The sequence below is a fragment of the Ornithodoros turicata genome, chromosome 9 (assembly GCF_037126465.1).
Source record: "Ornithodoros turicata isolate Travis chromosome 9, ASM3712646v1, whole genome shotgun sequence".
Lineage (NCBI taxonomy): Eukaryota > Metazoa > Arthropoda > Arachnida > Ixodida > Argasidae > Ornithodoros > Ornithodoros turicata.
In genome coordinates, this window is record NC_088209.1 from 29492549 (window position 1) to 29518988 (window position 26440).

Genomic DNA, 26440 nt, shown 5'->3' on the forward strand with positions numbered 1-26440 from the left:
ATCAACGCAACTCTAAACACAGATACCGGCCGCATTTCTAATTCGAACTCGCATCCACGTGCTCCACCAGCCCCTCCACGCTCTCATTTGTTTCTCCTCCCTCATAGCGGAGGCAAAAACCAAATTGGCGAAAACACTCTTACGTCTGGCCACTTTTTAATGCGACGGGTTTCTCCAACGCTATTCATTCTGCTCCTCGTTGCGTCATAAGAAAAACACACACACACAACAGCACACGCGAGAAATTGCGTGGTTGAAAACACGAGCAGCAGCCTGTGAGGGCACTTTTCCCCTCCCGTGGCCTTGGCTGCCTCACCTGGTTGTTCCCCGCGAAGGCTGACGATGCCTATCAGGTTCTCTAACCTCTTTCAGTAGGAAAGGGATGCGTTAGGGCATCGGAAGAGGGCTATTTTTAGGGGGGGAAAAAAGAAGGCATGCTAATGATTTCCACTTTCGTTTTGTAATGGTGACTGTCATGATCATCCTCAGGTCGTTTGTGCAGTGGTAGTGTTGCGTCGTTTGTCGTAATTTCGTAATTTGCTTCCTATTGCGAGACCAGGAATTCACACATTCTTGAGGACTTCGTGAATCATGAAAAAGAGAGAAAGAGAGAACAAAGTATGGAAAATAGCTACGTGTTTCATCCACTGGAACTGTGTCGCCTCCGTGTTTGGCTGGTCGATTTGTAAGCGTGCCCCACAATAGCAGTGCATAGTACCGTATATTCCGGTGTATATTGAGCGAACGTTCACGCCTACGTTATGCGGTTAGACCAAGATGTGAGAGGGTGAACGACATCTTAGGAACGGCTCTTTCGGAAAAGCCCAGATGCGTAACGCGCATCTGTGGATAATTCGCGCTGCCGCTGCGGTACACATTTTGCCAGGCTTTACAATCTAGTTGCCTACAAGGCGCGCATTATACAGGGTCTGTGTCTTTCTTCTTTTTGTTTTGCTTTGTTTTTTTAAGCTGTGCGATAAGCATTGATACCATTTTTTGCGGGCGGGTTGCGCGGCCAGTAGGACGTCGTGTGGGAAAGAGCATGTAACTATTACTGAACGACTAATTACCTAAGATTCATTCATTAACTTCTTAATTAGATGGCTTGGTATGCAAAGTTTTGGCCAAACTTTGGTATGTAAATGAGGCGAAAAAAGAACCCTCACTTCTCGTGCGCAAAAAAAAATAAATAAAAAAATAAAGGGCGTTCGCATCGGAGGGCCACGTGCTTTGTTGCGATCAAGCTGATTGGAATAAACGCTAATCTGTTGGCCAGATCGATGGCCGCTTTCCGGCCCAGATAAGTCGAAGCGATGTCGTTTCTGCGCTCGAGAAGTGCGCAGTTCTGGTTTCGGCTCATTTGCCTAGCAAAAGTTTGGCGAATATTCATAATTCGTTGATGTTCAGATTGGTTGATCGAAAAACAAATTCTTAATTTCTTACAGAGAGCGTGCAAGCGTGTGGCTAGGTAAAGAGCAATACTAAAAGAGAGAGGAAAAAGAGAGAGAGAGAAAGAAAAAAGAGAAAGGGAGAGAGAAATACTACCAGGAATGGAAATACCTGCCTACATTGTATCCATAACTAACTTTGCCTCATTTCGTTGTAATCTGATTGCATATCATGAATGCTAATGTAAGCCAGCATATATTGTTTCTTGATATTTATGCATCCCCCCTCATGTATCGCCTCACGAGGGTATTTCAGGTTATTGTCATAAATAGAAAAAGTAAATAAATATTCTGGTCAGGGCACAGGCATCTAACCCTACAGCGTTCCGTAATCTGTACTTTCACTTATAATCACCACGTGTCGAGCAGTTCTAGTAGCATATTCTCACACCGTGCGCGCAATGGTCAAGTTATGTTAGGTGCGCCGAGAAGGACGCCTGAGAATGAGGAGGAAAGTGAAACGTCCACTACCCCGATGCCGTTGCTACGACTACAACCACCAAGACGGAAACGTTTGCTGGAAATTCCTGAAGTTCTATTCCCGTACCGACGTTTCATGTAATGTTCGATGAGGAAATTCGCGGTTACATAATAAACCTAAGGGCTGAACCACGTTTCATTACGTTGGCGTGACCAGTACCTAAGGAGAAATTCGTGCACGACTGAGGCTGCAAAGCTATTTTACGTTCCCCTGACTACCGACAACAAACATTTGGCGCCGCCAAGAGTCTATAATAAATCTGGCAAACACGCTGTGCAAGCTCTGCCTGAGCAGAGTATTGGCGCCCTTCGAACGTGACTTTCTCGCGTTTTCTTGTCTCATTTTCTTCCTGCATCAGTAGATGCGATGGCCTCGCACATAAATGTGTACCATATAAATGTTTCACGACGCGGCTCATACCGACAACTAAAACAATCGTACGTATTTTTAACTACCTCTCTTCCTTGCTTAGTTGATGAAGACCGGCGTACAGTAATACGCTATGCAAGTAGGTAAGCTTTCTGCGCAGCTTCCCAGTTTCCCTCTTTCCCCTATTGCCCGCGGGCCCTCTCTCTTGCACAGAGACAAACTGCCGTTGCGTATTGGCTGTTGGGGCCCCCAAATGCAGTTCTTTCTTCCTACCTAGAGCCTCCTGATAGTGAATGAACAAAATGTAGCGAGACACTCATGTGTGAAGTTATTAAAGTTTGGCGGATCGCGGTGTGCAAGTATTTCAAATAATCACCTGCCTGGAAAGCCCGATAATGTAGAAAAGCACATTCTAAGCAATGCGGAACCACGCGAAAAAGTGAATAATGTTTGAATTTTTTTTATCGATAGATTCATTGGGTCAACCATACGTCCATACCGTGTAGGTCCGTCCGGCGCTTTATGGAACCACGTGACAGTGTCACACGTGATCGCAAATCATGTCCCTCTAAAGCTACCCCATTTAAACGCGGTTGGCGCAAAGGCCAAACATACAGCCATTTCTTTGTTGTTGTTGTTTTTTTTTGTGTGATCTATTCAGAGCCTGGGGGCCTAATCGCTTACATGTCCAATGAGGGGCGGGGCACTCGTCAAGAAGGTCACGTGACACTTACACGTGAAGCGCGCGTCATATGTCACGTGCAACGTGTCAGAAGCGTGTTCCCAGGCCTCGTGTATAAGAAATTTTCTCTTCTTGTCGTTGTCCTACTGCCAGCAACCTTGACCGAGAGTTTTTTTTTTTTTTTTTTGCTCTCTCTCTCTCTCTCAGTTTCGCCACCGTCGCTGATTCCACACAATAAAGGCCTGACCAGAGCATTTCATGGCCAATCGTTGTCACCACAACAGCGTGGTACACGGCACAGAAATCACAGCTGTCCTGAAATACGCTGAAATAATACAGTTTGCGTCCGCCAGGTAAAATTGACATCTTCACCATACAAGATATAGTCATATATCACGAGGCGACTAGCAGAAATTCCATTACCAGCGGCATGGCCGAGCGAGCTCGTTGGTGGTCGTGCTCAAGGCTAGGAGGAGGTGGGTTCGAATCATACCCCGGCTATGCTGTCTGAGGTTTTCCCGGCAAACCTTCCAGACGAATGTCGGCACGGTTTCCTTTGAAGTCGGCCCAGGACGCATATTAAACCCCCTGTCCCCCACTCCTTCCTGCTGTCCTCTCTCCATCTGTCCACGTCTGGACGCCGTTCACAGCCACAGTTGCTTCGCGGCGCTAACAGAAAATCGAAGAAAAAAATTCAATTGTCACCAGGTGTTACCACATATCAGATTAGCTCGTGTCCCCGCGCACCCAATTCGCCCTTTCCCACAAAATATAAATATTTTTTGAAGACGGCGCGTTCATTATCGAAAACCAATACCGAGTGGGTACTCCCGAACCCGTAAAACATGTTAGTTGCATTGTGCAGCCCCCTAGTTTCGGCGCCACAGAGCCATCCATGTTGTCTCACGGAAAGCCATGGCAGGACAGAGTATCCACTTGATGGCATGAAGCGGACTAGGGCAACAACAACGACGCTTTATTTTGGTGATTGTCATGGCGATGTCCCATCGCCTTTCATGCGATACTCTACCCCAGCAGGTTGCAAACGGTGACGGCTCTTGAAGCCGATCCGCAATGAACAACTGGGGAACATCCATGGTATAGAAGCGAAAAAAAAAAATGCTACGACACCATATTTGACCCATATATTTACCCATATTTGACTGCTCTACCAGCATCTGTACCCTCAGAAGTAAACTCGGAGACGTCGAACACCCACGAAACGTCAGTAAGTTTCCCAAGTTAAATCAGTTGGGATTTACCTCGGGTGACGACCTCGGTCAGCAGCCGGCGAACGCGTAACATTCTCTTTCCCCAGATATCGCACGTCAGCCACCCGGTCTTCGCCTTGACCATGCGGAGGGAAACCCTGTCCCCCTGCCAAGACAGCGGCGGCCGCTTGGGCCTTTCACGTGAGAGAGGGAAGTCGTAAGAAAATGGTCTACCTTTATAAAACAGTGGCACAAACCGTGGTTCCGACGCATATCTCTGCAGATGCTTCGCACGGCAACACTGAACCATCATGGCTGCTACATCTTTCAAGACTTTTACACTCCTACTATCGCTTTTCGTGTGGACAGTGTCAACATCGCCAGCGAAAGAGTTGGAGTCCACTGTTCTTCTCGATGGCAGCAGCGGTGTCTTTGCGGATTCCGGTGATGGGCTACGGGAACATCGTGAAGGAGGACTTGCTGTCAGCGCGTCCGACGAGGTGCGATCGGTGTTCCCTGAGGATCGAATGTCAAAACGAGCACCCAGCGTGGAGCTCGAAGAGTCAAACAGCCCAGAAACGACAGAAGTAATTGAAGAAACAACGACTGAAGGCATTGTGAGTTTAGAAGAGCCACTTCAGGAAATTCTCGGCCGAATTACGAAGCAAATGCTACCTAAGATGTTGGAGTTGGCTTACGATCCGGAGATGTCGCAAGAATGTGTGTCAAGTTTCGTCAAACTGGGAAAAGCTCTCGGGACTTATGAAGTCTGGGCTCTGAAAAGTAAGTCGAGACTACTCGTTGCTTCCGTATTGCGGTCATGGGACGTTGTTGTAATGTCCGCGGCGTTTCAGGCCCAATGGTGGTAACCTATAGGAAAATGTCCCGAAACGTTACGAATCTGGCGGCTTCAATCATATAAAATAATGTTTGTTCTTGGTATAAGAATTATCCTGTGCGAGTTTATGCTGAGCGTGCACAGCGTAGTGTCTCGTTATAGAGGACTGGTACGGTACATACCCACAAGTTCTCCGATACCGTTTGAAAGGGATAAGTCGGCGAGAGAAGTTACGCAAGCAGCCAACCTTTAAAAAACGTTATTATGACGTAATCCTGGCTATAATAACATGCAGCTCAATCGGTGTTATTAGTTGCCCGTGACCTATCTCGTTAAGCGGCCCTGCGTGCGTTCAGAAAAACCGCGCACAATTTCCTTACGCAGCAAGTGCTTGAGACGGACTGTTGAGACGGAGTGTTGAGGCGGAGATAGCCAGAGACGCTATTAACGATAGATTAACGCAATGAAGTTAGAAGCTAACAGCTTGATATCTGTCAATCAAAACTCTGCTTGAGCGGTCCAAGCTAAAATTCGTTTTTGATCAGCTATAGATCTAGGTCTCCTCTGTGAGAAAGCTAGTAGTGGAAACGTTATGCTGGTATTCCTCCTCTCGAAGTTCGACTCGTTTGTTCTTGTTCCCAAAGTTGTCCATTGTCCAGTTGTCCTTGTTGTCCATTACCGTGCTACTTAGTAATTCCTTTCGTAAGTTCAAACCTGGGTCCCTCCTTCGTGCCGTTTAATCCTTCGTGTCGTCTGTCCTAAAACGCGTACGTCGTCAAGCTTCCTGAAATCCACTATCCCCCGTGCAATATCTGAGTGCAATTGTTTACGGTACTCTGTTGTAGCATTGTCGGGTTCTGTCCAGTTTTTAGGCATCTCACATATTTAGTGACTGAATCTTCCGACGGGTTATGGCATGCTGCTACCGTCTGTTATCAGAGTGCTTTTGCATTTTGTACTTTCCTTCGTTTTGTCTTCTTTCCGTATTTCTATTTGACAGCTGAGTTATCAGTGCTATGCGTGGTTTGTTTTACTACCCCCCCCCCCCCCACACACACCTTATGTAATGCCCTTTGGAGCATTAACGTATAGAAAATAAATAAATAGTGAGTATCATGTCCCAACCCCACTACTCGGAACATAATATATGGGTAACAAAAGCTGGGTTCACATTTCCTTCCGTTTTTTTTTTTTTTCTTTCCTTTTCCTAAACCTCGGCCTCAGAATGTTTCTGTCGAGATCAGAAAAAAAAAAAAGAAAAAGAAACTGAATTCTGGCGAAAAGGAGCCAAAGGACGGCCTCAGTGGAGGATTTAACTTTCCTTTTCCTATTTTTTTCTTCTATTTTTCTATCGTGCTTCTATTGTGGCATACCAGATAGCATTTTATTTTTGTTTAACCTCAGAATTAATTAGTCTTACTTGCTGGCAGATTAGATTAGACATAAAAGAAGAATCTTGTTCGACACTTTGCCAGAAATCGACTTTCCTTTCTTTTTTTTTTTTTTATCGCTTTTCTAGCGCCAGCAAACACCTAACGGGCCGACTTCTTCGGAGACCTTCCAGTAGCCCTCTCTCACCGTCTGGAATAACAACAGTTACTCGCAACATTCCATACTGTTTACAGACGTTGCCTCTTGCTTGCCTATCATGACGTCACACTATCCCGTGGAAAGACCCCTCCGTTCCTCGATTTGCGAAATACGTGATATTTAAATAACGTGCACGGGGAGTTATCGCTTCTCTATAGACGAGATAGCATCTCTATACACAAGCTTCCCTTTCGGTGCCAAGATTCCCCCACGCCAAATAGGTTTACCTTGCCATGAGCGTTCTGGCGGAACGACCCACAGATTGCGTTAAAAGGGGACTAATTTCGCCTTCGATCAACCACGGCCAGCCACGGATGACAGGCTCGCTTCGCGTGAACACCGATTGCGCCTCTTACGAAAATAAGATCGGCAGATCCCACACGTCATGAAGCACGCGTGGAAGCGCTAATGAAGGACACGCACTTTTTTGCGCTGTGCGGTCGGAATAGATAATGCTCCTACCTCCGGCTGTGCTGTCTGAGGTTTTCCCTGGGTTTTCCGAAGACTTTCCAGGCAAATGTCGGTACAGCTCCCCCTGAAGTCGGCCCAGGACGCGTACTAATCCCCCTGTCCCCCACTCCTTCCTGCGCTCATAGCCACAGTTGCTTCGCGGCGCTAACACGAAAAAAAAAAAAAGATAATGCAGCTCCACCGGAGGGGCGCGCATTTCTGTTTATCCGGACTACATCAGGTCACATAATTTCCCCCCCGTTTCTTTTCTCGTGTTTCATCATCGCCAGATGATTTCAGATAACGATAATTCGTTATCTAAAAATTATCTGGCTATTATTTCTAGAACGAGAGAATGTTATTCAATCTGTACAAATGTACACAACCGATGGGCGTACCCCGAATTTTTTCCGAGAGGAGGCAGCGAGTCCGGAACATCTAGCTGAAGCTACCACAGGCTATACTTATATACTTTTGTGTGCATTTGAGATTCAGCGACTTTTTCACCTGATCTCGGGTACTTGCCTCTCGGTACGTCAGTGGTACCTCTCGGTACCTCTCTAGCGAGAGCTGATAGTCGGGGCACAACAACCCGTATTGCTGCAGGTTGTCCAGTCAAATAAAAATCGCATAATACGTATCACGTGGTATATGGAGCTTATGATTCTCTCATCTATTTTAGTGATCGACGCAATGGGTAAGCCACCAGCTGGCGCTCTGGAAGGCGCTTTGTCAGGCATGGGATCGTACGACGAGTGTCTGGGCATCGTCGCCCCAAATAACGATGGAGAAGAAGATTTTCGCGGCCAATATTGCAGCCTGTACACGAAGCTACCGTCGAACCCACTGCTAGACAAGCTTGCGCCTAAGTTCATCGAAAGCAACCCTCTCTTCCGCCAGTTTATAAAGAATGCAAGCAATTTAGCGGGCCTTCAAGACGATCCTTTTGTGCTCGGCATGAGATTGGGGTTGTGCATCCCATCCACATGTACAGCCAAGGAGGTGCATCATTTAGTAGAAAAATGTAAGTACTTACACGACTACTGTTATGAGACTTTTGACGTAATTTGGTGGTGTGATTCTCACCAACCCGGTGACAGCTTGGGAACGAATGGGCTAAATATTTCAAAAGTAAGCAGGCCTATAAATAAGCGAGGCAAGTAACGGTACCAGCCTTTACTTTCCTCCAAACCTCAGATTCCGCGCTTAGGACATGCATATTTGGAGGAAGAATGTTGACTGATCAAGGGATATATACTTTCTCAGAAACGTTCCCACCTATATAGGGCACCCGATTCAAATCCCGTCCCTACATGGCAGAATAAACGTTATTCCTTGTATTGATCATTGCAGTTACGAAGAAATATGGTATCAGGTCCCAGGTGATAGCGTGCAAGATTAAGGGGCCAGTAGAAATCAGCAACACGCAGATGGGACTAATGTAAGCATCGACTTCTTACCAGGCATTTGTGTCGGATTCCCGCTGTACTAATTCGTGATAGAACCGAGTTCATGCAGCAAATGTCATAACATGTGCCGCTTTCGCTTCAGATCATTCGCTATTGCCTTGGCATTCCTGGTGGGCCTCGCGTCTTCAGTGGACATCTATCGACGCAGAAGCGCGAGCAAGGGCATGAAGAAGCCACCCGTGACAAGTAAGTGTGGCTCGACTCTTCCCGTATAGTCCCACATCCCAAGGAATATCCGAGTGGAAGAAAAAGCGCTCACGAGGCAGAAGCTCCGCCGCATTTCATGTTGAGCATTCGCACGGCTCCGGATTATCGGGGGCACTGCGCGCATAGGCTATGCGCGCAGTGCCCCCGATAATCCGGAGTCGTATGATAGCATCAGTCTTATGAGTCTTATGAGATATGAGTCTGCTATGATAGCAGACGGCACATAGCAGAAGACACCGTCGGTCCTGTCGTCTGCGATCGGATATCTTGCGGCTGAGCCGCAGGATATTACCCATGTTTAGAAGAGTACGTTAGAGTGAAAGACAGGTTGTTCAACAACAAGAACAACAACAATAAATAGTGATGATTAGATGGAGTGTTTCACCGCGGTGCCGGTTGTTCAGGTGAAAATACTGACGTGCGATTTTCCATGTTTCAAAAGGTATCCCTATGCACGCCCTGCTCGCCTTCTCGGCTGTGACAAACACGGAAAAAATATTCAACGCATACGCTGAACCAGGCAGCTACACTGAGAAGCTCCAAAGTGTCCACGGCATCCGTGTCATCAGCGCCCTCTGGGTCGTGCTCGCTCATGTCTACTGTCTTGTTGATCCAACCACCTACGGTAAGCAACCAGTAAAGTATTTGCCTGTTTTCGCGGGTACCCATACTTTCGGTCGTGCCTTTCGCTCAATAACTCACTTTACACAGGGAGAGCAGTCTCAATTCTGGAAATGCTCAGTGATCGTTCGTTCGGCGTAATCTCCAACGGTTTCCTCAGCGTGGATACCTTTTTCGTGCTGAGGTAAGAAAACGTTCCAACCGAAACCTTTTAGGGTGTAAACCGCTATAGTCGATTCTATCTTCAAGTTCTTACGAGACTGCCTCCTCTTTCAGTGGCTTCCTCGTCACATACTCTGTATTGACAACAAAGATGAAGCCAGGGCCACTCTCATTCATCGTGACATTATACAGGAGATATGTGAGGTGAGTTCCTTCATTGGATGAGAAAAATGAAGGAAATTGGCGTGTCAACATCAAGGAAAGACACTGACGCAACTTAAATCACCTGTAGGCTATGTCTACCTGCAGTCTGCATAGCGGGAATCTTAATCGTCTTCCCATTGCTGGTTAGTGGCCCTGTAGTAGACCAACTTATCCACTTCGTGAATGAACCGTGCGAAGGGCACTGGTGGGATATCCTTGCAGTCATATCCAACTACAGGCCAATCGGAGACCAGGTAATCAATTCGGAACAATCGATATTATTCCTTTTCAGGCGTCTGCAGCTCGCGGTCAACAAATTGCCCGCGCTTTTTCTGGCCCTGGGATGGAAAATATCCATCATTTGAGGCGAGGAGAAGTGACACGTAATAACACGTTGGATTTTGACGTGACTGACAGGCTTGTGGAATGCAATACCGTGTGAGTCACGCAGCGTCCCTGACATACACACAGCGGCGAATCTTACGTACCAGAGTTCCTCAATTGTATTTCAAATTTCACTTCGAACTAATCGGCACTTGCACCTTCGACCGGCGACTTCCTGCACACGTTAATGAACCTCAGGTGGTCGAAACTATTCGCAATCCTACGCTGCGGCACGCGGAGAGACCTCGGACTGGTCTCCCCGACCTGCAGCACTCCACGATTCGCTTCGTGCACGAATTGCGTGCATGGGCGCTGATGAAGCAGCACACGTTGCTTAATCGTTCATTAATTGGTGTGTGCGTTTCCTGCAGACGTGTGCTCTAGCTGCTATGAACTCCGGTATACGTAGCAATACATTTATGTACTGCTTCTATTTTCCAGTGCGGTCCCCACCTCTGGTATATTGCGGCTGACTTCCAAATCTACGCGGCTCTGCTCATCTTCATATTCTTGTTGAGATGGTACGCATCAAATCTAGAAATGCCTGCATTCATGCGTAACGTGCTCTTACGCGGAGCTGTATGCTCAGAATAACCTGTATAACATACACATTACTGACAATGCAGCAAAAGACCGGCCCTGGGCATTACCGGGATTGTCGTCGCAATAGTAGCAACCTGTGTAGGAGTTGCCGTCGAAGTGTACGTCTACAACTTCCCTGCCTACAACCACGTAGATGCTACGAGTGTAATGTAAGTACCTCGAGATTTACTGCGGACCCATGAGCGGAAAGAAATCAATGTCACCGTGGAACTCTGGAAAGTAACACGAACACTCAAGCTCTCATGTTTCCTCATCTCCAGGAAAACGTTGACGTCTTCCATGGAAGTTTACCTTAAGCCCTTCTGCCACACCGCTCCCTTTGCGACGGGTATACTGGCGGCCTACTTCTTCATCCGATACCCGTCCGTAAAGATTCACAAAACTGTGGTTATGGCAGCGTGGGCTGTGGCCGTGGCCACCGGCCTTACTGTGGTGTATGCCGTACAGGACTGGGGGGCCGGTGTAGAATACACTAAGATCCAAGGGAGCTTCTATGCCGGGCTTCATAGACTAGCCTGGGGCCTGTGTGTGGCCTGGCCCATCTACGCTTGTTCCACTGGCCGCGGAGGTTACATCAATACCGTACTCAGTCACTGGATCTTCGTGCCATTCAGCAGACTAAGCTTCAGCCTCTACCTGGTGCACATGCCCGTTGTTGTTGCCAAGGCCGCATCGGTCAGGTTGCCCGTGGAATGGACGCATTGGTTTGTGGTAAGTACACGAAAACTATTATACCAGAGGGATATTCTCGTAACGGCAATATAATGACGACTTGGTTCCCTTTTAGGCAAAAGACTACATCGGACTCGTCGTTATCAGCTACATGTTCGCCTATCTCTTCGCTATCTTCTTCGAAGCCCCCATCGTCAACATTGATAAGCTGATCTTCGATACGATACCCAAAATGAAAGCTGGCCGTGTTGATGAGCACAACGAACTGAAGGTCACCGTGGACTCGACCGAGCAGACAAATATGCCCAACAAGACACACTCTCTACAAGCAGTGTTTGTACCGCCTGTGAATTCTTCCAAGATGTAACGTCTCCTTGTTACCGTTGATGTAGGCACGCTTATCGCTACGTTACGTATCCATAAGTAATTGCTACCAGGCAAGCACAACGGACTTCTCTTAGGGGACTTATGTACAAAGAAACCGTAGGTGTACCAAAAATCAGCGAAGGGTTGCTGCAGCTGCATCCTTAGTGACTCAGATTTTGTCAGCATTGGCAAGCTGGCCTTCCTGAGTTTCGTTGCATCAGCGGTACGCAAATCTACGAAAATTATTCTAGTCATATGTTCAAACGTGATGTGTAAATACTACTCGAGGAACATCGTCAACAGAGCTTTGAAGCGCATCTCTGTTTCTAACATCCGAAGTGCTTCCCGACGCAGTCATTTCTAGATACTGAGTGACAGGACCAATTTCAAATTTATTTCACGGTTCAGTGTGGGACGTTGTCGGAGACAGGACGCGTTCAGTTCGGGAATGTGGAAGTACTAGAACCGGAGTATCCCCCTTGAGCTTTATGTCTAGCAGTTGTTTTGCTAGAGGGATAGACAGGAATGATTGCCAAGTGAGGTTACCTTCTTGGACAACATAGAATGCAGTCGTTATTTGGTGTAATTAAATTTCAATTACATATTTAAAAAAAACTGCCGGCGATCTGATAAGCGCAACAAGTTAGCAAAGTAGTTCCCGATATCCCCTTTTTGAACTGGATTTTGTGATGCCTTTCTAGCAACTGTCCTAACCATTAGCAGGCCAGGATGTGCGGTGTCGCAAATTATTATTGATGATGATGGTAGGAGGAAAAATATTGAGATGTGAGCCCGCTCACCGCTTGACAAGCTACTCCAGATCTAGTAGAGGGGAAAAAAGGGGGGTGGGGAAGACCCGTCTAATAAGATGAGAGCTCTGTTATTCTAACAAATTCTTATTAGTCAACACCCTTGCGAGTACCATTGCAGTAAAATGGTGCTATGTGCCACATGTTACGACTTGTTTGCCTTTCGTTGTTTAGGTTATGGGTAAATTATTTGATGCTCTGTAAATAAGATGAATCTCTCACTCTATTATGCATTCCACGAATGCGATTCTTTACCCCGCGGGTAAGGAGTGCTTGTAAATATTTCCTAACAAAATAAACGAGATTATATGCACGATACGACCGAGTATTGGAACAACGTGCCAACATGCAACCTTCTTCCCAAGAAGGGTGACCGTCTGGGCTACAGCCTCACATCTACAACTAAACGGGAAAGAATAAAAGTACAAGAAGAAAGAATAAGAAAACAAGCTTCCGACTTGGGTTTCACCAACTAAGTGGGCGCGCTAGGTTCGTGCTCCGGGAACATTCCCTCTTTCAGGGGATCACTTAACACCTCCAAAGTCACTTCCGGTGCACGTTCCCTGGTGCACCCTTTGCACCCCTTCTTCGGAGCCGGGGAACGCTGGGGAAGAACGGGGCCAGTTCCGGAGCGTGACGCATGTTCCGGTGTACTACCTTTCGAAATGGCGGTTCATGCTCTTTGTGTTTCCGGAATCATTGGATGTCGGCGGTAAATAGTTATAGTATTATAGAGGACTGCTCTGGTCTACTGCTATGTTTACCTAGAAGCAGACGACAGAAGAAAGCTCGATAGGTGGCGCGCGCTCAGCGGCTCTGGCGCTCGGCTTCCGGATAGCCTCACAAACACCATTACGTGGAGACACCAATGGTACGTTCCCCTGAGAACCCGGGATATGGCGCTCGGGAGCCTGCCTAACGCGCCCATTTTCTCCTCGCTTTACACCCGATCGATCGATTTCCGGTTCGGTGACGCACTTCCGCTCAGCTCGTGCTCTGCTCCGAGCGAATAAACATAAACTTCCTAAGGGTAGTCTTCCATAACGGGTATTTGCTAACGGGGCCATGCTAACATTGTCCTCGTCGTCGTCTTTTCGCTTTTCCTTCTGCGGACGACACATACACACATAAATGGGAAGATGATGTGGTGGGTCATTCGCGGTACACTGCCCCATTGCGCCCACTGCGGACGACGCCGGCGCCCCGATCTCGGTAAACGAGGCACTAACAGCTGTCCCTGTAAAACACAGATGCAAGGTATACCACACCGTAAGGAGGGAGACTTCACGCGGTGGCTGCCGTTGCTCCTGCCGGCGGTAGACCATTTCATTCTGCGGTCTACGTACGTCAAAGCACACCTGTTATCTAATACGATCCAATCTGTTTCCATCTCACGGAAGCCATGCGCGTCTTCCATATAAGAACAGCATGTCATGCAGACATGCCTTATCAGTGTTCCTCAACAAAACCGTTATGTAGTAGTAATTAACTGAAAAAAAAGAACCGTTATGTTCACGCTGTAACAGGAGAGCGTCATTCTTTTACGAACCGTCGCCACCGATAAGGGTGGATCCACCATGGTCAGGGCCGGCGTGATGGTGGGGCAGCCGGGGCCAGGGCCACTTCAAGGTCCCGCTGGACCCAAGGCCTGTCGTAATCATATAGAGAGGAAATGCTTGGACTCTGTTATCGAGATGCGAGGAGGGGGCCTGGGCATGACCCATCCAAGGGCCCGTAATTTCTCTCTTGCCGGCCCTGACCATGGTAACCAGAAAACTATTCGGGGGGGGGGGGGGGTCTACGGGGTCTTTACATGGGAGGAGGATTTCCATCCTCGTCTCCCTCTCCCAAATGATGTACTACCAAAGGTACGATTTCGGGGGGTTGAACCCCCTAACGCCTCCCCCTGGCTACGCCCATGGGTGGATGATGTGCGAGCATGAAACCAAAACGTTATCTCTCCGATTTCACGCCACCTCGTGCATGTTCTTGCGCAGAATTTGCAAGCTTCAAAGTCAGTGGACATGGGGTGTTGCAGAAAATTGGGGGGGGGGGGGGGGAGTCATTCTCACAGTTACGCAGTCACAAATTTATGTACCGACATATATCTGCAGCTTAAAAGGGATCATGGAAGGCACTTGGAACATATATTATTCTGTTCTTCTTCTTCCTTTTCTTTCTTTTTTTTTACGTATCTTATGATATGAACACAGAGCCGTTCCGACGGGGGGGGGGGGGGGGAGCACCCTCGCTAGAGAGGGCGGCGAACGGCAGGTCCTGGGAGGCTGGTTGGTCAGTATGTAGCGGTAGTCCAAAGAATTAGAATTTTGATCTCGGCAGTGCAGATGAGCGCTTTATTTTCTTTGTTCTCCCTTTGTGTTCCCTAGCTGATGAAGACCGGCGTATAGTAATACGCTATACAAGTAGGTCAGCTTTCTGCGCAGCTTCCCAGTTTCCCTCTTTCCCCTATTAGCTGCGGGCCCTCTGTCGTGCGCAGAGACAAAGTGCCGTGCTGAATTGACAGTTGAGGCCCCCAAATACAGTTCTTCCTTCCTTCCTTACTGCCTCCTGATAGTGAATGTACGAAATGTATCAGGACACTGATGTGTGAAGTTATTAAAGTTTGGAGGATCGCGGCGTGCAAGCATTTCAAATAATCACGTGCCTGGAAACCTCCTAGTAGTACGGAAAAGCGCATTCAAAGCACGTACTGCTGAACCACGCAGTGAAATTAGCTTCGTACAAAACGTAAGACTGCGTGGGTCGCGGTTACATTTTAGGAGAAAAAATAGCCATGTCGTTCGCACGCTGCTGAACGACGCTAGTGAAACAAATTTGATTTTTTCTTTAATCGATAGATTCATAGGGCCAACCATACCGTGTAGGTCCGTCCGTCGCTTTATGGAACCTCGTGACTGTGCCACACGTGATCGCAAACGATGTCCCTCTAAAGCTACCCCATTTAAAGCCGCTTGGCGCAAAGCCCAAACATACAGCCAATTTTTTATATTGTGATTGTGTGATTTTTTTTCATATATATATATTCAGGTCCTGGGGGCCTAAACGCTTACATGACCAATGAAGAGCCCATCAAGTCAACTCATCACGTGATACTGACACGTGAGGGGCGCGTCATAGGTCACCTGCAACGTACGTGTCAGAAGCGTGCTCCCAGGCCTTCGTTAAACGTGCAAGCAATTTTCTCCTCTTGTCATTGCCCCTTTCCAGCAACCTTGACCGAGAGACTCTCTCTCTCAGTTTCGCCACCGTCGCTGATCCCACAACGCCTCACCGGAGCATTTCATGACCAATAATTGTTGTCACCATAACAGCGTGGTACACGGCACAGAAATCACAGCTGTCCTGAAATACGCTGAAACAATACAGGTTGCGTCCGCCAGGTAAAATTGACCTCTTCGCCATACAAGATATAGTCATAAATCAAGAGGCGACTATCAGAAATTCAATGACCAGCGGTGTGGCCGAGCGAGCTCGTTGTTGGTGGTGGTGGTCGTGCTCAAGGCTGGGATGTGGTAGGTTCGAATCATACCACCGGCTATGCTGTCTCAGGTTTATCCCTGTGTTTTGCTGCGGGCCAGACCTTCCAGACGAATGTTGGCCCAGTTTCCCCTGACGTCGGCCCAAGACTAACCCCCCTGTCCCCCACCCTTTCCTGCTGTCCTCTCTCCATCTGTCCACGTTTGTACGCCGCTCATAGCCACAGTTGCTTCGCGGCGCAAACACAAAATCAAAGAAGAAAAAAATGAATTGTCACCAGGTATATTACCACATACCAGACTAGCTCGTGTCCGCGCGTACCCAATTCTACGATGTCACACAATTATTCGTTCCAAAATTACAAATTATTCGTTAGCGTCGCCCTTTCCCACAAAATAGAATTATATATTTTTGAAGCAGACGCGTTCTTTATCGAAAATCAATACCGAATGGATAGTCTTGAACCCGTAAAACATGTTAGTTGCATTGCGCCATCCCCTAGTTTCGGCGCCACAAAGGGCATCCCCCATCCACACTGTCTCACGGAAAACCATCACAGGACAGAGCCTCCCACTTGATGACAATGAGGCGGACTAGAGCAACAACAACGGCGCTTTATTTTGGTGATTGTGACGGCGGTGCCCCATCGCCCTACCGGCGGACCTCAGCTCACTAGGAAAGACAGGTCGTAAACGGTGACGGCTCTAGGAACCGATCCGCATGGTACAACTGGGGAACATCCATGGTATAGAGGAGGGAAAAAAAATGCTACGACACCATATTTCACCTATATTTATACCTCTATTTGACTGCTCTACCAGCCTCTGTACCCTCAGAAGCACATTCTTAAACATCGAACACCCAGAAAACGTAAGAAGTTTCCCAAATTAAATCACTTGCGCTTTACGTCGGGGTACGACGTCACCAGTCAGTCGGAAGCGGCCGGCGAACGCGTAACATTCTCGTGCCCCAGGCATCGCACGTCAGCCACCCCCCGTCTTCGCCTTGACCATGCGGAGGGAAACCCTGTCCCCTGCCAAGAAACCGGCGGCCGCTTGGGCCTTTCACGTGAGAGAGGGAAATCGGAAAAAAAGGGTCTACCTTTATAAACAGTGGCACAAACCGTGGTTCCAACATAGATCTCTGCGGATGCTTCGCGCGGCAACACTGAACCATCATGGCTGCTAGCTCTTTCAAGACTTTTGCACTCCTACTATCGCTTTTCGTGTGGACAGTGTCAACATCGCCGGCGAAAGAATTGGAGTCCACTGTTCTTCTCGATGGCAGCAGCGATGCCTTCGTGGATTCCGTTGATGGGCCACCGGGACATCGTGAAGAAGGACTTGCTGTCCGCGCGTCCGACGAGGTGCGATCGGTGTTCCCTGAGGATCGAATGTCAAAACGAGCACCCAACGTGGAGCTCGAAGAGTCAAACAGCCCAGAAACGACAGAAGTAATTGAAGAAACAACGACTGAAGGCATTGTGAGTTTAGAAGAGCCACTTCAGGAAATCATGGGCCGAATTACGAAGCAAATGCTGCCTAAGATGTTGGAGTTGGCTTACGATCCGGAGATGTCGCAAGAATGTGTGTCAAGTTTCGTCAAACTGGGAAAGGCTCTCGGGACTTACGAAATATGGGCTCTGAAAAGTAAGTAGAGACTATACTCGTTTTTTTTTTCGTCGCAGTATTGCGGTCATCGCTTGGGACATTGCTGTAAGGTCCGCGGCGTTTCAGGTCTGATAACATAAAGGAACATGTCCCGGAACATTACGATTCTTTTTTTTTCTTTTTTTGAGTCCGTGTTAGCGCCTCGAAGCAACTGTGGCTATGTGCGGCGTACAGATGTGGACAGATGGAGAGAGGACAGCAGGACGGAGTGGGGGACAGGGGGGTTAGTATGCGTCCTGGGCCGACTTCAGGGGGAACTGTGCCGACATTCGTCTTGAAAGTCTTCGGAAAAACCAGGGAAAACCTCAGACAGCTAAGCCGGTGGTAGGATTCGAACCCACCACCTCCCGGTCTTCGTTACGACCTTAGCTGCCACCAGCCAAAAACGAGGGACGCCTTAACTCGCTCGGCCATGTCGCTGGTGAAACATTACGAATCTGGCGGCTTCAATCATATAAAATTATGTTTGTTCTTAGTATAAGAATTATCCTGTGCTAGGCTTATGCTGAGCGTGCACAGTTTAGTGTCTCGTTATATAGAACTGGTACGGTACATGCCCACAAGTTCTCTGAGACCGTTTGAAACGGATGAGTCGGCGAGAGAGGTTACGTAAGCAGCAAACCTTCAAAGAAACGTTATTATGACGACATCCGGAAGTGGCACAATCCTGGCGAGGTGTTATTAGTTGCCCGTGACCTATCTCATTAAGCGCCACCTGCGTGCGTACAGAAGAACGCAATGGCCAGAGACGCTATTAACGATAGATTAGACGATAGATTAACGTTATGAGGTTAGAAGCTAAAAGCTTGATATCTGTCAATCAAAACTCTGCTTGAGAGGTGCAGGCTAAAATTCGTTTTCATCATCAAAAAAATAAATAAATTGTGAGTTTCATGTCTCAACCAAACTACTCGGAACTGAATCTATGAGTAACAAAAGCTGTGTTCACTATTACCTTTCGTTTTCCTTTTCTTTTCATAAACATCCATCCCCATATCCAAATATGAAATCTCTGTAAACTTGAAATGGAGCATGACATAGAACCTCGGCCTCAGAACCTTTCTTCTGTAGAGGCCAGAAAGAAAAAAAAAAAAGGGGGGGGGGGGGTCAGGCGAAAATGAGCTAAAGGACAGCCACAGTGGAGGATTTATTAACTTTTTTACTATTGTGGCAGCCCAGATAGGATTCTATTTTTGTTTCACCTCAAAATTAATTACTCTTGCTTGCCGGCAGATATTGATTAGACATTAAAGAAGGATCTTGTCCGATAGCTTGAATTCGACTGTTTCTTTAATGTTTTTTTTCTGGCGCCAGGAAAAAGCTGACGGGCCGACTTCTTCGGAGACCTTCCAGTAGCCCTTTCTCACCGTCTGGAATAACAACAGTTACTCGCAACATTCCATAATGTTTACAAGCTCACGCGTGCCATTCAGGGACCGGACGTTGCGCTATCCCGTGGAAACTCTCCTCCTTTCCTCGATTTGTGAAATGCGTGACGTTTAAATAACGTGCACCGCATGCACGCAGAGTTATGGATAACATCTCCACACGAGCTTGCCTTTCGGTGCCAAGATTCCATGAGCCAGCCAATGAGCATTCTGGCTGAACGACGCAATGATTGCGTTAAAGCCCCAGGTCCGATTTTTCTCTTCAGGAGGTAACGAAGATTTGATTGGTTTCGAAATGGGAGAGGATGATCAATGACGAAACCAAAATAACAAGAAAATGAGTGCGCTGTCTCGGCCTTGTCTCTGGCCACCTTTTGGTCAAGGAGAATCTTCTCCTCGTTCAGAAAGATAAAAATGCGGCAGCGACGTGCTGCTGTAACGAGAGAAAGCACGACGTCAATGAAAGAGCGAACAAGAGAAAAGCTCGAAGCAGCTCGCAAAGCTCAGGGAGGCCTCCGTGAGTTGGGCAGTGCGCAGTGCGGAAGACTGAGAGGTAGTGGGTTCGAATCCTACCACCTGCGCTGTGCTGTCTGAGATTTTACCTGGGTTTTCCGAAGACTTTGCAGACGAATGTCTGCACAGTTCCCCCTGAAGTCGGCCCAGGACGCATACTAACCCCCCTGTCCCCTATAGTCCTCCCTGCTGTCCTCTCCCCATCTGTCCACATCTGTACGCCGCTCATATAGCCACAGTTGCTTCGCGGTGCAAGCACGGAACAAAAAAAAAACATTTCTGCTGATCAGGACTGCATCAAGTCCAATAATTTCCTCCAGTTTCTTTTCTTGTCGTCAGATGATTTCAGATAACCATAATTCGTTATCTAAAAATTATCTGGCTATTATTTCTGGAACGAGAGAATGTTATTCAATCTGTACAAATGTACACAACCGATGGGCGTACCCAGGATTTTTTTCCAAGGGGAGGAAGGGAGTCCCGAACCTCTAGCTGAAGCTACCTCAAGATACGCAATTCTTAGCTATTTTTGCGTGCATTTTGGGATTCAGCGACTTTTTCACCTGAACTTGGGTACTTCCCTCTCGTACGCCAATGATACAATCACCTCTATATAGCGAGAGGTGATACACTCGGAACACAACAACCCGTATGCTGCAGGTTGTCCAGTCAAATAAAAATCACGTAATATGTACTTCTCTCATTTATTTTAGTGATCGACGCAATGGGCAAGCCACCAGCTGGCGCTCTGGAAGGCGCTTTGTCAGGCATGGGATCGTACGACGAGTGTCTGGGCATCGTCGCCCCAAATAACGATGGAGAAGAAGATTTTCGCGGCCAATATTGCAGCCTGTACACGAAGCTACCGTCGAACCCACTGATAGACAAGCTTGCGCCTAAGTTCATCGAAAGCAACCCTCTTTTCCGCCAGTTTATAAAGAATGCAAGCAATTTAGCGGGCCTTCAAGACGATCCTTTTGTGCTCGGCATGAGATTGGGGATCTGCATCCCATCCACATGTACAGCCAAGGAGGTGCATCATTTAGTAGAAAAATGTAAGTACTTACGTGACTACTGTTATGAGACTTTTGACATAATTCGGTGGTGTGATTCTCACCAACACGGTGACAGTTTGGGAAAGAATGAGCTGAATATTTCAAAAGTAGGCAGGCCTATAAATAAGCGAGGCAAGTAACGGTAGCAGCCTTCACTTTCCTCCAAACCTCAGATTCCGCGCTTAGGACATGTATATCTGGAGGAAGAATGTTGACTGATCAAGGAATATATACTTTGTCAGAAATGTTCCCACCTATATAGGGCACAGGGTCCGACCCGACTCAAATCCCTTCTCTACAGGGCTGCATAATTCTTTTTGTTGATCATTGCAGTTACGAAGAAATATGGTATCAAGTCCCAGGTGACAGCGTGCAAGATCAAGGGGCCAGTAGAAATCAGCAACACGCAGATGGGACTAATGTAAGCATCGACTTCTTACAAGGCATTTGTCTCGGATTCCAGCTGTACCACTTCATGATAGAACAGAGTTCATGCAGCAAATGTCACAACATGTGCCGTTTTCCTTCAGATCCTTCGTTATTGCCTTGGCGCTCCTGGTGGGCCTCGCGTCTTCAGTGGACATCTATCGACGCAGAAGCGCGAGCAAGAGCATGAAGAAGCCACCCGTGACAAGTAAGTAAGGCTCGACTCTTACCGTATAGTCCCACATCCCAAGGAATATCCGAGTGGAAGAAAAGGCACTCACAGGGCAGAAGCTCTGCCGCGTTTCATGTTGAGCATTCGCACGGCTCCGGAATATCGGGGACACTGCGCACATAGCAGACGGCACATAGCAGACGACACATAGCGGACCACACCATCGGCCCTGTCGTCTGCTATCGAATATCTTGTGGCTGAGCCGCAGGATCAGCAGGCAAATAGAGCATATGTCAAATTTGCAGGCGTATTTTGACACTTCTGTGGCTGCTTATCTTTTTAGTATCTAAGTATCTAATAGTATTTACTACTTTACTGTAAATACTGTCATTTCTAACTATCTTTAGTGTACTTTAAATACATTTTGCGCTCAGTATTTAGTAACGTATTTTAAATATGTTTTTGTAGTATCTTCTACACGTCTGGATATTGCCCATGCTTAGAAGATTACGCTAGTGAAAAACCAGGTGAAAATACTGACGTGGGATTTTTTCATGTTTCAAAAGGTGTCCCTATGCACGCTCTGCTCGCCTTCTCGGCTGTGACAAACACGGAAAAAATATTCAACGCATACACTGAACCAGGCAGCTACACTGAGAAGCTCCAAAGTGTCCACGGCATCCGTGTCATCAGCGCCCTCTGGGTAGTGCTCGCCCATGTCTACTCTCTTGCAGATCCAACCACCTACGGTAAGCAACCAGTAAAGTATTTGCCTATTTTAGCGGGTACCCATACTCTCGGTCGTGCCTTTCGCTCAATACCTCACTTTCCACAGGGAGAGCAGTCTCAATTCTGGAAATGCTCAGTGATCGTTCGTTCGGCGTCATCTCCAACGGTTTCCTCAGCGTGGATACCTTTTTCGTGCTGAGGTAAGAAAACGTTCTAACCGAAACCTTTTAGAATGTAAGCCACCATAGCCCCCCCCCCCCCCCGATTCTATCTTCAAGTTCTTACAAGATTACCTCCGCTTTCAGTGGGTTCCTCGTCACATACTCTATATTGACAACAAAGATGAAGCCAGGACCTCTCTCATTCATAGTGACATTATACAGGAGATATGTGAGGTGAGTTCCTTCATTGGATGAGAAAAATGAAAGAAAATTGCGGGTCAACATCAAGGAAAGACACTGACGCATCTTAAATCACCTGTAGGCTATGTCTACCAGCAGTCTGCATAGCGGGAATCTTAATCGTCTTCCCATTGCTGGTTAGTGGCCCCGTAGTGGACCAACTTATCCACTTCCTGAACGAACCGTGCGAAGGGCACTGGTGGGATATCCTTGCAGTCATATCCAACTACAGGCCAATCGGAGACCAGGTAAGCCATTCGGAAGAATCGATATTATTATATCAGGCGTCTGCAGCTCGCGCCAAACAAATTGCCGGCGCTTTTCGGCCCTGGGATGGAAAATAACCTTCATTTGTGGCAAGAAGTGACGCGTAATAACACGTTAGATTTTGACGAGGCTGACAGGTTTGTGCGCCACGGAATCCGTACAATACCATATGAGTCACGCAGCGTGACGCACACACACACCTAGGAATCTTACGTAACAGAGTTTCGAAACTGTATGTCAAATTTCACTTCGAACTCATCGGCACTATTGCATCTTCGAGCGGAGATTTCCTGCACACGTTAACGAACCTCAGGTGGTTGAAATTGGCCGTAATGCGTTGCGGCACGCGCAGAGGACTCGAATTGGTCTCCCCAAACGATTAAGTACACATCTCTGCCTGCAGCACTCAACAATTCGCTTCGCGGGCGTTCTACAGCTGGTGAAGCAGCACACATTGCTTAAAGTGCCACTACGGACTAAATCTGGTGTCTTCAGAATCCTACTAAAGTTATGTTACTGAAATCTGCTTGTCTCACTTTAGATTCCTGCAAAATATTTTGGCTCTACGTGACACGAAAGCTAGAGAAATTTAATTTTTATTTTTGAGAGCTGTGACGTCATGTTATGCTCCAATGGAGCGCCTGGCTCTCATCTGGCAACGTTGTTGCCCTTCGAGTCTTCCGGGAGACTCACTTTTTGCACTCCGGTAGCGGAGCCCCACGTGACATATCATCCGACCGCTCCGACCTTGGAGAAAACACAAAGGAGGGAGAAGACATCTCTCCCATTTTCCCGTCTTTCGATCAGCTTTCACGTGACTTCTCCACCACGTGACCCTCCCCGAACGCCGGCGTCCGGAAAGTGCCCTCTCCAGAACATGACATCATTGCAGTTTGTAGGCTTATGGTTACGTCACTCGCTCGTTGCGTCATCGAAACTTGTGGAGGCTCAGCAGACCTTCAAATATTAGACAGAAATGCACAGCGTTCGTAAACAGGATTGAAATTTCGCGTATAGAATCCTTGAGGCGCCTTCTTTTCATGGACTAAATAAAATAAACGCTCTTTTCTGAGTCCGGAGTGGCACCGGTTAATCGTTCACTAATGGGCGTGTGTTTCCTGTATACGTGTGCTTGAGCTGCTATGAATTTCGAAAAACATAGCAATACATTTATGTATGCTGGTATTTTCCAGTGCGGTCCCCACCTCTGGTATATTTCGGCTGACTTCCAAATCTACGCGGGTCTGCTCATCTTCATATTCTTGCTGAGATGGTAAGCATCAATCTAAAAATGCCCGCCTTCATGTGTAACGTGCTCTTACGCGGAGTTGTACGCTCAGAATAACATGTAACGCACTACTGCCACTGCAGCAACAGACCAGCCCTGGGCATTACCGGAATTGTCGTCGCGACAGTAGCAACCTGTGTAGGAGTCGGTATCGAAGTGTACGTCTACAACATCCCTGCCTACAACCACGTAGATGCTACGAGTGTAATGTAAGTACCTCGAGATTTAGCGCGGGCCCATGAGCAGAAGGAAATGAATGTCACCGTGGAACTCTGGAAAACAACACGACGAACACTCAAACTTTCATGTTTCCTAATTTCCAGGAAAACGCTGATGGCTTCCATGCAAGTTTACTTCAAGCCCTTCTGCCACACCGCTCCCTTTGCGATGGGTATACTGGCGGCCTACTTCTTCATCCGATATCCGTCCGTAAAGATCCACAAGATTGTGGTGCTGGCCGCATGGGCTGTCGCCGTGGCTACCGGCCTTACTGTGGTGTATGCCGTACAGGACTGGGGGGCCGGCGTAGAATACACTAAGATCCAAGGGAGCTTCTATGCCGGACTTCATAGGCTAACCTGGGGCCTGTGTGTGGCCTGGGCCATCTACGCTTGTTCCACTGGCCGCGGAGGTTACATCAATACCGTACTCAGTCACTGGGTCTTCGTGCCGTTCAGCAGACTAAGCTTCAGCCTCTACCTGGTGCACATGCCCGTTGTTGTTGCCAAGGCCGCGTCAGTCAGGTTGCCCGTGGAGTGGACGCATTGGTTTGTGGTAAGTACACGAACACTATTTTACCAGAGGGATAATCTCGTAATGGCAATAATGACGATTTGGTTCCCTTTTAGGCAAAAGACTACATCGGACTCGTCGTTATCAGCTACATGTTCGCCTATCTCTTCGCTATCTTCTTCGAAGCCCCCATCGTCAACATTGATAAGCTGATCTTCGATACGATACCCAAAATGAAATCTCGTCGTGTTGATGAGCACAACGAACTGAAAATCACCGTGGACTCGACCGAGCAGACAAACATGCCCAACAAGACCAATTCTCTACAAGCAGTGTTTGTGCTGCCTGTGAATTCTTCCAAGATGTAACGCCTCCTTGCTACCTTTGGATGCGGTTGACGTAGGCACGCTTATCGCTACGTTATGTATCGATAAGTAATTGCTACCAGGCAAGCACAACGGACTTCTCTTCGGGTACTTGTGTACAAAGAAACCGCAGATGTACCAAAAATCAGCGAAGGGTTGGTGCAGCCGCGTCCTTAGTGACTCAGATTTTGTCAGTATTAGCACGCTGGTCTTCTTGAGTTTTGTTCCATCAGCGGTACGCCAAATGTACGAATATTATTCTAGTCATATGTTCAAACGTGATGTGTAAATATACTACTCGAGGAACATCGTCAGCGGAGCTTTGAAGCGCATCTTCTTTGTTTCTCACATCCGAAGTGCTTCCCGATGCAGTCATTTCTAGTTATACTGAGTGACAGTACGAATTTCAAAACGTATTTCATGGTTGAATGTGGGATGCTGTCGAGGGAACTTCGCTGCATGCAGTTCGGAAATGTGGAAGTACCAGAACCGGAGTACCTCCATTTAGCTTTACGTCTCGCAGTTGTTTCGCTAGAGGGCTTGAAGGGAATGGCTGCCCAGAGAGGCTACTTTTAAAGGCTGCATAGAATGCAGTCGTTATTTGGTGTTACTAAATTTTAATTACATATAAAAAGAACATCCGAAGATCTGACAAGCGCAACAAGTTAGTAATATAGCTCCCGGTATCTCCTTTTGAACTGGATTTTGTGATACATTTCTACCGGCTATCCTAATGCAACCATTACTACACCAGGAGGTGACGTGTAGCAAATTCTTGATGATGATAACGATGGTAGGAGAAAAAATATGGAGATGTGAGCCCGGTCACCGCGGGACAGGCTAGTCCAGGCCTAGTAGAGGCGAAAAAAGGGGGGGAAACGTCTAAAAAGACGAGAGCTCTGCTGTTCTAGCAAACTGTTCTTAGTCAACAGCCGTGAAGATACCATTGCCACATGTTCCGACTTGTTTGCGTTTCTTTGTTTAGGTTATGGGTAAATTATTTGATGTTCTGTAAATCAGATTCACCTCTCACTCTATTATGCATTCCACGAATGCAATTACTTACCCCGGGTAAGGAGTGCTTGTAAATATTTACTGACGAAATAAACGAGATTATATGTACGATGCGACCGAATATTGGAACAACGTGCCAACATGCAACCTTCTTCCTAAGAAGGGTAACAATCTGGACTACATCTACAACTAAATGGGAAAGAAAGAAAAAAGTACAAGAAGAAAGAAAAAAAGAAACACTGGCGATTTAGCGGTAAATGCCAAAGAAATCCTTTAGCATTAACCGCCTTTTACGCTCCATACTTGATCCCGTCTATCCTTGACTTCGGGTATGCATTTCCGGTTCAACTCGACTT

At 47.4% G+C, this 26440-nt stretch overlaps 2 protein-coding genes across 2 annotated transcripts in view; one reads left to right on the plus strand and one right to left on the minus strand.

The window, feature by feature from the left end:
- Positions 1–26440, minus strand: part of LOC135368545 (cadherin-87A-like) — a 137850-nt gene that overhangs the window by 110224 nt on the left and 1186 nt on the right. The window lies entirely within an intron of this gene.
- LOC135369453 (uncharacterized) lies at positions 2800–26197 on the plus strand. The gene is made up of 25 exons (XM_064603041.1): positions 2800–4208; positions 4299–4974; positions 7752–8093; positions 8423–8510; positions 8621–8724; positions 9188–9370; positions 9457–9550; positions 9643–9732; positions 9821–9986; positions 10558–10637; positions 10743–10868; positions 10980–11430; positions 11507–11754; positions 17235–17713; positions 20349–20690; positions 21024–21111; positions 21221–21324; positions 21855–22037; positions 22124–22217; positions 22323–22412; positions 22501–22666; positions 23879–23958; positions 24057–24182; positions 24297–24747; positions 24822–26197. The coding sequence occupies exons 2-25, from the start codon at positions 4503–4505 to the stop codon at positions 25071–25073; spliced, it is 4899 nt and encodes a 1632-aa protein (XP_064459111.1). The 5' UTR covers positions 2800–4208; positions 4299–4502; the 3' UTR covers positions 25074–26197.

Coding starts and splice junctions, on each gene's coding strand:
- LOC135369453 (XM_064603041.1), top strand. CDS start 4,503: ATGGCTGCTACATCTTTCAAGACTTTTACACTCCTACTATCGCTTTTC. Junction 11,431..11,506: donor AATGGACGCATTGGTTTGTG/GTAAGTACACGA, acceptor GTTCCCTTTTAG/GCAAAAGACTACATCGGACT. Junction 20,691..21,023: donor GCATCATTTAGTAGAAAAAT/GTAAGTACTTAC, acceptor TGATCATTGCAG/TTACGAAGAAATATGGTATC.